This window comes from Daphnia pulex, chromosome 1 (genome assembly GCF_021134715.1).
Source record: "Daphnia pulex isolate KAP4 chromosome 1, ASM2113471v1".
NCBI lineage: Eukaryota > Metazoa > Arthropoda > Branchiopoda > Diplostraca > Daphniidae > Daphnia > Daphnia pulex.
The window spans coordinates 2,878,016-2,889,945 of NC_060017.1; the positions used below are offsets into that span (position 1 = coordinate 2,878,016).

General features: G+C 47.7%; 1 protein-coding gene across 1 annotated transcript; it reads left to right on the top strand.

Moving 5' to 3' along the window:
• Window positions 1-3,933: 3,933 nt before the first annotated feature.
• Window positions 3,934-11,916, top strand: LOC124192481 (homeobox protein prospero-like). The gene is made up of 3 exons (XM_046585831.1): window positions 3,934-7,414; window positions 9,866-10,010; window positions 10,106-11,916. Exons 1-3 carry the CDS (start codon window positions 4,806-4,808, stop codon window positions 10,283-10,285), a joined length of 2,934 nt encoding a protein of 977 aa, XP_046441787.1. The 5' UTR covers window positions 3,934-4,805; the 3' UTR covers window positions 10,286-11,916.
• The last annotated feature ends 14 nt before the right edge of the window (window positions 11,917-11,930 follow it).

Below are 11,930 nucleotides of genomic sequence, written 5' to 3' on the forward strand. Positions count from 1 at the left end.
ATAGAGCCCACTATATTCGGTCTATTCTCTCGTAATTTACATTTTTTTTTTACCCAACCAGTTAACGTCACAATGGGTAAAAGGCAAGAAACAAAAGGGCACAACATCAAGACTTTTGAGCCGTCCCGTAGAACTATACGCCCGGGATTTTAGATGGGTGCTCCCCCCTGAAGAAGTTTTAGTGAGCAGCTCTACTAGTATCTGATTTCAAATAGCCCAAGAGAAAAGGTTAAGTGTTTGTTAACATGCCGGCCAGTTTATGGGATGGGGAAGACCTCCTAATCCAAGACGGAGGGACAGGTGAACAAAAGGCTTTTATGCACACACACAGACACAATCCCTTATCGTTGGTTAATATGCTGATATAGCCTCACAGAGGTTATTATAAAGCCCTCATAATATACGGCCGGCTGGAAGAGAATGTACAAGTTTCCTTCCTTGTCTGCACGTCTTGTATGCGCATAATACAAATCGAATAAAGGGCGCCCTGAAAGTATTGTACAGCATGTTGTTACATTGTCGGCATCTCCTCGAAATCCCTGAGAAATACTGGCAACAATTTTTCTGGCCAAACTCTTTTTTTTTTGTTGCATTATTTATTTGTGTGTTTTCCCCCCTTTCGACAAATCTATTCCACTCTCAAAAACAGACAGAGGAGAGAAATAAGAAGTGGACAAGGAGCAGACGGAAAAAAAAAGACGGTGGACTGTCCCTCCCCTTGCACCGCTGTCTATTATTGTATCGATTCCACTTCATTTCGTTAGAGCTGCATGGGTGCAACGCAGCGTTATAGATCATGTTTTTCACCGTTTCCGCTGCCTTCAGCGTACCGGCAGATATATATATCGCCACAAAATAGGTCACAAAGAAAGTCTAGTGCACAAAAAATGAATGCCACTCGACGATGTGTACGTGTATACGAATCAACAATGGGCCCGGCAGATGATGCAGGGAATCATAACCCATATAAACAAGTCTACTATAACTACTACTACCGCACATTTGAGCTTTTGTCTGTTTTGGCTTGTTGCGCAGTAAGTCTTGTGTATTACAAATTATTAATGGGCTCGACGACTTGGAAAGAGTTTGGGGTTCCACTAATACAATCAAAGCCGCTACATATGACGGTATTAATAATAATCCCTGGGAATCGGAAGTTTTTTCAACAATAAGACGAAAAATCTTCTGCATCTAGTGGAATGAAAAAAATCATCTTGTAGAGTTCCTCTTGATTGTGTAACATGTTGAGACTGTTTTTTATTTTTTTAGTTCACTCTCATTGACCGGCGGATCAAGTGGTTCCCATTGACTATTACGTCGCCCTATTATATCCGCGCTATGATCCAATCGCAGTCGAACGCACGAAGGATGTGTGCAACGTTTCATTGTATTATTTGAGATCACGGAACTGTGATATTATGTAACAAGTCGGTTATTGAAGTGGCAACATTGGAGACTTTTATTCGGGGCGGCTGGGCGTTTGGTAACTGGAAACATTCGATGGAAAAAATACACACACAAAAAATGAACACGGTTCCCGTCTCTCTCTCTCAAAGGAGAAAATCGTCGGGTGAGTAATTTTATTTTATTTTTTCAAATAGGAGGGGGGGGGGCGTCGCGACGCTCTCCATCCCTCAACTCCCCCTTGTCCTTTCAACTTTGCGCAACCCTCTCTCTTTTTCTCTCGATACAGTCGTCGATGAGTCACCGTCAGCATCTAGAAAGTCGCCCAGGGTGCGCCACTTGATTAGATATATACACACACACACACAATACCGTCTGAAAGAGAGGCGGGGCCAGCAGTCAACAAACTTGCTCGTTCCGTCCTCCCTCGACCAACAACAACAACATCAAGAAGAAATATTATTTAAATCTAACCATTTCTTTTCGAATCTATTTGAATTGTCTCTCCTTCAAACGGATAGGAGTTCAGCTCTTTGACAATTTGAGTCCTTCTACAAGTAGGAATAAAAAATGGGGGGGAAGAATCTATACTTTTGAAAGAGAAAATGGTATCAAAGAAAAGAGTCTGGAACTCATTGGGATGGTGGCACGTGTCACTATCTGACCGTGTGTCGTTGGTCGTCGTCAAACCCCTAAAAAAAAGAAGAGTGGGAGGGCTCAAAGAATGACGAGAGAAAGAATAAGAAGGACAACACTGCCGATGAGATGGAGAAAAAAAGGTATAAAGTCTCTCTCTATGAGTTTATACAAAATGTATACAGTCACAGGGAAGATTTCGGGCTCCTGGGCTGGGCTGTTTGTAGGGTGGAATATATAGAGGGAGAGAGAGGGCATTGTGAGGGTGGTTGGACGTCGTTCTGGCACACGTCGCTCGACGTCGTTGCGAGATGGAAAATTCCCTGCCCTCACTCGCATGACATTCAAAACCTCGTTCTCTTTTTTCTCCCCCCAATCCATCCATCTATCCATCCATCGCTATAACCCCTCTCACTCTGTCTGTGTGTGTCCTCTTCGATTCTCCTCTAGTCGCAACTCTATTCAATGCAACATACTTTTTCATTTCTTCTCTCCTTCTTCTTCATCTTCTTCTTCTTCTTTTTTTTTCTTCTTATTTCCCCCCCACTCATTCGAGATTCCCCCTCATTCCACCGATTCTTGTGATTCTTCTCCTCTCTCTCTATTTTTGGCGTGGTCGCATGGGTTCCTCCCTTTTGTCCGACTGTCGATTTATGGATCGGTCTATTGGAAGGAGCTTATATCACCACTACTGGTAGTAGTATATGGCCCATGGCCTCCACCCCGACAAAGACGGCGACGCGTATATATTGTGTGCGCATTGTTTTGGTCGCCATCTGACTTCATTAGTCATTCAATTTCCCATCAGCAGAGCGCAAAATGAACTGGGCACCGCGACTCCCGCCAGCCCGACCTGTACAGCACAGGCGATGACACGAAAGGTAGACGACGGCAGTTACCCACTCAGCGCTGACCGGACCCTTAATCAATGATTTACTACGGCCATGATTAATTTTTTTTTGTTCCGTTTCTCCGGATTTTTTTTTTCTTTTTTCCCCCCAACTGAACCCTCCCTTATGGCTTGGTTTTCTTCAGGTGCAATTCCCCTGTCAAGACTCGTCGCGGTGCATTCGTTAATGGCAAATGAAGGAGCCGACGGACGGTCGCTTCAGTGAACTGCTGGCCACAAAAAAGACGATGCGCCCTTTTCAAAAAAAAAAAGGCAGAGAAGTTGCTCACGCAGTTGCCTCTTTGAATTGATGATGAAAAGTGGACGAGATCTTGCAAACGGAAAAACAAGAGTCTCTTTATTTCATGGCGTCGCCGCTTCGGCTGCTAGAGTCGTTGTTGTTTTTATTTTGACTGGTCTGTAGAGTTTCACGGAATCCAAGAGAACGAGTCGACTCAAAGTCCTTTCGTTTCTGTCGGACGCCAAGGAAAGTTCATTCATTTTCGATGAGCCGAACAACAACAAAGTATAGACTATCGGCAATGGCAAGAGCCGACATTGATGGCATAGTAAGGTGGGTGGAGCTCTGCGGGAGCGGAGGGGGGAAACGACAATGTCAAACAATGAATGACCGAAATCGAAATCGTGTAGACAAAGTCTTGACTTTATCTTTTATTCGACTCGGTCTGTAAGTAAATGCAGCCAAGTTCAACAACACTCCCGCCCTATCGACTATAGCAGAGCTGGCCGCAGCGGTCGGTGAGCATCTGAGCGTGACTTTGCCCACCTCCTTGCGAGCTTTCGAGACCCAATGGCAGGGCCGGTTCTAATGTCTTGCGGCATCCTGTCGCGGGCGGAGCCCGTCGAAATTTTTGGACAATTTCAAATTTTGTCCATTTCTTTTTTTCTTTTTCTGTTTGTGTTGTTGTTGCTGTCTTTTCTCCCAACTTTATTTCATTATGTTTTTGTGGTGGTAGGGTTGGGTGGTCTTGCGGGGAGAAGGTGGTGGCCGCTCGCTTCAAGTCGAAAGACAAACATGGGAGCTTGCATGTAAGAGGGTGGCGGTGGTAGGTGGTGGTGGATAGGAGTAGGCTGGGCTTGGAGACGCTTGGCTTGGCATCGTGCGCGACTCCCCCCTTATATATCCTATCCTCAATAAGATAAGCCACTCTCCTACAGACGCAGTTGAAACCTTCAGTCGGTTGCCGCCTTCCTTGCCATCCCGTTGGCGCGCTCCTATCCCTTCTCTCTCTCTCTCTCTCTCTCGAGCCTTTCTGCCTTCACCTGGCGACGCCAGCTGCCCGTTTCTCTCTCTCTCGCTCGCTCATTGTAGAACCCCTCCTCCCCTCTTGGTCCGTCCCTCTCTTGATTATACTGGGGCCATCTCAATCCTCCCTTTCTTCCCTCTCCGCCTCACCCCACCAACCACCTCCTCCTCCTCCTCCTGCTCCTGCTCCTATATCCTGGGCAGCCCTTTTTAGTAGAGCGACTCAAGGCAAACGACTTCAGTCACTGCCAAGGCTTCGTCTCGAGAGGTCTGTCGCCGAGACGATCCGACTCCCAAACGCTCTCTGACTTTGTACTTTTTGATTTTGGTCATTTCCGTGCTCCGTACTGGACTCTGCCGAAATTTCACATCACACACACAACTCTACACATTGACAGACTTTGACTATTTTTCTCTTGATCTTCCCTCCAAGAAGGAACGTTGACTATTTCTCATTAGTTGCCACCGTGCGTGAAAATTGCGTGTTCAACATTCGACAACTGAATTCTTCGACGAGCACCGCGGAACAATAAGGATCCGAATTCTGAGACAAACAAACCAAACCCAAAACGTGAGTTGCATTTCCACTCGACTATTCCGGTATTTTTGATGGCGCTATTGGAGCACCCCTCCTCGCAAGGAGGTTATTCGCTGTCGTTTTTGGCCAAAGCTGCCAATAATCCATCGTCGGCCATGGTGGGCGACCTGTTAGATCAGCAGCGCAGCAGCTCTGAGCTGTCGCACGTCGTCGGACACGACAGCATTCAAGTGACGGGCAAAGTGGCGCTCAGCCACTCCCCCTCCTCATCGTCGTCGACGTCCGGTGGTGGTGGCAGTAGCGCACAGTCCGTGGCCGTTGCCACCTCTGTCATCCGGCGCAGTCCGGACAGCCCAGACAGCGGCAACGAGGACTCTGCCTGGTTCCTCCGTCACGTTCTCCAGCAACAGCAGCAACAACAACAGCAACAACAGAGCGCCGACCACCACCAAGGCACGGCCACTCCGTTGACTCCCGCCACATCACCGGCTCGCGGCGTCCGCCGACCTCGACACGATTCCAGCTCTTCCGACGTCGAAGCAGCCGCCGCCGCCGAAGTCGATCTCGACGACATCGACGACGAAATTGAGGAATTGAAAAAAGAATCGGCCGGCCATTCGGGTCCCGAGGAAGAAGAGGAAGACGACGAGGAGGAGGAAGAAGAAGAGAAGAACAAACGGGCCCGCGTCGAGTCGATCGTGTCGACGATGCGCACCTCGACCCCGGCTGCAATCAACGGCTGCAAGAAGCGCAAACTCTACCAGCCCCAGCAGCACGGACACAAATTCACCTCTGAGGGAGAAGAGGAGGACGACGAGACAACGGATGATCGCAACGATTCACTTTCAGAGGAGCAGCACGAACTCAGCATGGCCCGCGCCCAAGCTTCCTCTCGCTCCAGCTCTGCCCAGCAGCAACAGCAGCGCGACATGATGCAGATGCAGCAGCAACAACAGCACGATCCCATTCGATCCCTTCAGGAGCGCATCGCTTCGCTCCACCAGCAGCGCTTCGCCGCACTCCAGCAGCAGCAGCAGCACCAACGGGCCGAGAAATCCAGCAGCGAGCCGGCCCAGCAGCAGCAGCAGCAAATCCGCCGGCCTGTGCGAGACGACGCCGGCCGCTCCCGCAACGCCCTCCATCAGCCCATCAATTTCGGTATGCGTTCCAATATGTCAAACAGCGATCTGAGTCACGTCTCCCAGGCTCATGCGGCCTACCTGGACGCCACCCGTCGCATGCTCATGGAGCAACAGCAGCAACGCCAGCAAGCGCCTATCAAATCCGCCGTCCAGCAGATGCAGCAGCAACAGCCATTGCCGACGGCCCAGCAGCCCGTTCAACAAATGACCAACACCCCAAAGGAGCCGGTCTCCTCGCCCAACAACACGGAACTTGAAGGTTTGGCTGAAATGTTGAAATCGGAATTGGCCTCGTCTTTGGCCCAGTTGGTGGACAACACTCTGTCCCGCTTTGCCGCCGCCCAGCAGCAACAGCAGCGCTCCCGTCATCACGTCATCGCCAACAGCCAGAAATCGTCGGCCAACTCTGTTGCCGGCGAAGAATCTGAATTGAGCAAATTGCAACGAGGCCGCGTTATCGACCGCGGACTGCGAAACGGCGATTTGGCCGCCCTCGGTTTGACGTCGACTCCGTTCTTGCGGACGCCCTACGGCCCACTTCCGCATCATCTCTTCCCTCAACAGCAGTCTCCCAATTCCGCTCTCAACCACATTGTCAACTCCATTGGAGCTGGAATCCATCCGGCTGCCGCAGCCGCCGCCGCAGCCGCCGCTGCCGCCGGTTTGGCCAACATCGGCCAGCAGTTCACCCAGCAGCAGCAGCAGCAACAGGAAGAACAAGACGCCATCGACGCCGATGCCGCTGAACAGAACGAGGCCCTCAGCTTGGTCGTCTCGCCCAAGAAGCGTCGCTTTACCCCCGCCACCAGCAACAACAACAACAAGACGACGTCGTCCGAGAGGAATTCGAGTCCGGCGCCTGGACATCGCGACAACGCCGAAACGCGTCTCTCGCCGCTAGAAATTTCATTGATCAATCACAGTTCTAGCGCTCACTCGCCTCCACCGTCGCGCAGCCCGACGCCTCCCAGCCAACAACAGCAGCAGCAGCAGCGCTACGCTGTGCAATCATCTCAGCCCGCATCACAGGCTGGTGGCCCGCCACCACTGCTCCACCATCCGAGTCTTTTCTCCAACTACTCGGCATATTTCGCTGCCGCCGCCGCAGCCGCCGCCGCCGGAGCCCAACAGGCCCAAGCCGCCGCCGCCGCCGCCGCCGGATCATCCTCTCAGCGGAGCTGCAAGAGCCCCGGTTTGGCCGAACTGGACCTGACCTCTCCGTCGACCTCGGCCTCGCTTCTTCATCCGGCTCTGTTGGCCAGCCACCACAGCCACCACCACCATCGCAGTCATCACCACAGCGGCGGACACCACCACCACGACAACACGGACCGTCACTCTGAGTCGTCGGATGGAGCCAGCCCTTACGGCAGCGTCCACCAATCGTCGACGCTGACGCCCATGCATCTGCGCAAGGCCAAATTGATGTTCTTTTGGTGCCGCTATCCCAGCTCGTCCGTCCTCAAGACGTTCTTCCCCGATGTCAACTTCAACAAGAACAATACCGCACAGCTCGTCAAATGGTTCTCCAACTTCCGGTTAGTTTCGCCTCCCTTTTGACGATTATATAACTTTTTTCCACCCTGTTTCTTCTTCTTCTCCTCCTCCTTTTTTATTATTGTTCTCTTGTCTGTTGGGGGGGGTTTCCGTCTACGATGAAATTTCCTGTCGAAAAAGCCTTCGATTTTTTTCTTTCTCTGTGCTGGAAGTTTTCACAATTTTATTCTTTTTCGCACGATGTTCGGTAAAAATCTTGAGCGGATGTTGCGTCCATGCGGGCGTCGCGATAAGAATCGCATTGGGTAACCGGAGCCAGCTGCTTGCCTGTTTGCCTTTGATGGGCAGAAGTGTATATAATAGGAGAATTGGAAGACAAGGATGGATGGTGGTGGGTGCAGCAGGGCAAGGAAGGCAAATGATTACGGAAGGGGAGGTGGAGGGTGAGAGAGCGTCGTGGTGCTGGCCAAGAGTCGATTCATTTCTAGAATTAATGAAAAGCGAACAGAAAGGAGTCGTCGCCGGGTACAAAGAGCAGAGTTCAGCCAAAGCTGTTGGCTTGACCGGGACAGCGGCTCCTTTCGGTCGCTCTATGGTTGTGGTCCATGTTAAACAGCGTACCGCGTAACCCATTCGCCAACCAGCGCAGATTGATCCAATTCGCACGAATGTATAGCTACAACATGTTGTACGTATGCAGCAGCAGCAGCATAAATGTACAACAGTTGCAGCAGCGCTGCTGCTCTATATGATCTGGATCCCTCTTGGCTCTTGCCCTGTGCTTGGCCAACATCTCGGGGGGAATCAGCACGTTCATTAGAACATTATGCACTGTCAAGCAGCGTGTCTCGTGGCTCCTTTTCTCTCTCTCTAACCCCGTTGAAAGCTGCTCCCTTCTCTTATTTTCCCCTAGAGCTAATGGACAAGCCCTTCTTGCTCTCTCCATTCGATCCCTCTGCACAAACTGCCAGAAGTCGCGAATCCCCAACTTCATAATTGAGCTTTAAAGCAATCCAACCAGCCAAATATCTCGGACCACTACTTGACGAAGCCATGAGCGTCTAACCTAGCGTCTGAGCCAAAAACAGACACAGCCACATCTCCGCCACTTGCATATGCACATAAAGACGCGAAAAGCTGAATTCTCCGGCGTGAATTCACCACCACCACCACCGCTCCTGCTGCATATTCCCTCTGCGCTTTTTTTCTCGATCGAGCAGCTTCAAAACACCAACTTTTGGCTTTGGCTCCGTCTTCCTTTAAACTATAACTCCTTTCGACAAGAGAAAATTCCAAGAATATAATAAACCGACGATAAAGCGCAAACATGCACACACTGTCTGCATGTCGAGGGCGGAGTTCCGCAACTTTCCTCCTCCTTCCGCCTGATTCGTGAATGGGAAATTTGAAACCAAAAACAGAAAAATGATTCGGGATTGTAAATTGTAACTCCTCCCGTCTTTCACCCGTAAAAATTCAAAGAGTGGGTTATCATTAATCCATTCTGGCTCCCCACCATATAATTTTTTGTTCCCACTCTTTACATTTGTTTTCAAATAGTAGTCGAGTGCGTGTGCGCGGGCCCACCTTAAAATTCCTCCTTCGCTGTAGAAATGCCCGCCTTCACGGATAGAGTGGTTAGAAGGAATCATTCTAATTAGACTATCCCGTGCCGCAGAGAAAGCAAAAGAACCATAGATCCCTCTCTTACTTCCTTCCTTAAAAAAAAAAAACCATAAAAACATAAGAAGAATCGAGCGTCCATTACGTACGCGTAGAAACTTGGAAGGGCGATCCTGCAGCACTTAAGCGAGTCCCTAATGAATTTGAGTTAGAATGTGATAGCAGTGGGAAAGGATTGATGGTTGTAATATTTGATAAAATCAGCGAGATGCGTGTGTAGACAATGTCAGGTGGTCGTGGCTGTGCAAAGACACGAGGGGCCGAGTTAGGTGGAAATTCGACGCGCAATTCTAACTTGGCCATTACATTGGCGTCGTTTTTTTTTTCGGTGGGAGGACTGGAGGTTGTTTGATCCATGGTTGGATGAACGAATCTTTGCAAAATGGATAGGAAAACCAGGCGAAGCATGTGCTGCAGCTGCGGATTGGTGTGTATACATCTCATGACTAGGGAATAGAGTGCCATTTGCATTATGCAATGGACAGCCCGTCGGCATTGGGTTTACCTTTCCGCATAGGCGGACAGAACTAAGTAGTATAGGGGTGGCATCAATTAGCACAGCTGGCACGTTACTGAGCGCACTTTTTTTTTTGCTCCTTCTTCTTCGGATTTTCCATCACTAATTCTCTGTTGTTCCTTTGCATTGCTAAGTGACAGGGCTGAGAGTGTGTGAGATTGAGTTAGAGGCCTGTTTTTTGTGTGTGTGTGTGTTGAGTAGGTGGGGAGAAATTTCCATTTGTCGTTTCCTATTATGAACTTGACCATTTGCACGATTATAATTGCAATTTTACTCATTTGCATATCCACAGGGAATTCTATTACATCCAAATGGAGAAGTACAGCCGCCAATTATTAAGCGAGGGAGTGGTCAACGCCGATGACATCCATGTGTCGCCCGACTCGGAACTCTTCCGCGCCCTCAATCTCCATTACAATCGCAACAACCACATTGAGGTAAGGATTTCAGCCTGTTATAACAACATTTCAATCGGTGTCTACGATTTATTACAAAAATTAAATTTGTTTCTTTTTCTTCTTGACAATTCCAGGTTCCGGCGCCTTTTGTTTTCGTTGTTTCGGAGACATTGCGTGAATTCTTCAAGGCTATCCAAGCAGGAAAAGACTCTGAGCCTAGCTGGAAAAAAGCTATTTACAAGATCATCGCCCGTCTCGACGAACAAGTTCCAGAATACTTCCGGACGCCAAACTTCCTCGAGCACTTGGAGTAAACTTGATAAAGGCTCGTCTCTTGACTGTCTTTGTGTGAATAAAATATCACACCTCGGCATGCAACTACTCTGCTGGACTACGTATACTACTACTACTAGCTTACAACTACTACATATATTATACTAGCTGGCAGCTGTACAAAGTAAAATAGCAAAACAACAAAAAAAAAGGCCGCCCTTTTCATCAACTTTTTTCTCGCTTTCATTGTCATAACAACCCAAAAAGCCTTATCGACATTTAAAACGTGTTCCAAGGCTCTATTCCCATAACCAAAACTTTGGCTAATCTCCTCTTTTCCCCTTAACCCAAATCTTTCGTTAATTAATGATCGACGGATAGATTTGATTTTAAAACAACAAAAACAAACAAGAACCCTAATCCTGTGCCTTGGCCGGCTGCCTTTTGCAAGCCACATATATTATCCTTCTTGCTTTTTCTTTTCTTATCATATAACGGAGTCATATCAACGTCATTTCCTTATTGAGCTTTCTTAAGAGAAGGAGACGAACAAACAAAAACCAAACAAACACAGAGAATCACTTTAGCCAGTTCTCCCGAGTTCTTCTCTTCAATATTCAGAAAGAATAGGAGAAAAGAGAGAGAGAGAGAGACTTGGATGTTGGAAGAAAGAGGCGGAAAAATGTGACACTTTCCAGTGTCTGTTACTGCGATGCTTTCGCGTTCGTTTGTTTGCAGGTGCCAGACGCCTCTTAAAAAAGAAACTTTTACTGTAGCACTAGAGACAAGTTGATAAAAGAAAGGAAACAAAAAAAAAACATTCCATTATTTATGCAATGATTTATAGAATTCTTTTGGCGCATATGGTAGACAGATGTTCTTTGAAAATTCTTAAAAATCTTGATCGACTCTAAGAAAATTGCGTGAATTCATATAATATCCCACGAACGTACTCGAATTCTATATCACCCCCACCCAATCTGATGATGATGTTGCCTTTTTCGCCGATATATCGTGTGTCTGTTTCGTACTTTGTTTAAGTTTCCAATCCATCAAATTAGTAGTTACCATCGTGTACTTGTGTATGTATGTGCGTGTGTGTTTTTCCTTTTCTTCAATACTTTTTAATGACAATTTTCCATCATAACCACCTCACACTTCTGTCTCTGAGTCATCCCTAGTCACACTCCTCAAATATCTCACCAACACTTTTATAGTTGCTAGCTCCTCCCTAGCCCCATCTAACTGCTACTACCCCCCAAACGGAGCACTCGAGTGAGAAGCTAAGTTGATAGATCCCAAATAGCCCACCTGGTCTTTTTTAAGTAGAAGAAAATGGCAAAAAAAAGTAACGGAAAGCTATTTAAATTCGAAAAATATCAATCGCACGTTAAAAAAAATATAATTTTCATTTATGAATGTCTATAAGAGTTGCTGCACTTGGACATTTTTTTGTCTCTTAACATTCTAGGAATCTTCCTATTCCAAGTATGGCATTTGAAAAACACATATTTTTCATTTTGTACCTCACCCTGTTTTTCTCTGATTAATTACATGACTCTTACAGCACTGTGCACAACTTGTCGTCTCATATAACGATGGTAATCCTTTTCTCTCTTATTTCTCCCAAAATATTTCTTGAATAAAAAAAAATACACCTCTTATTATATAACAGACCTTTAGTTT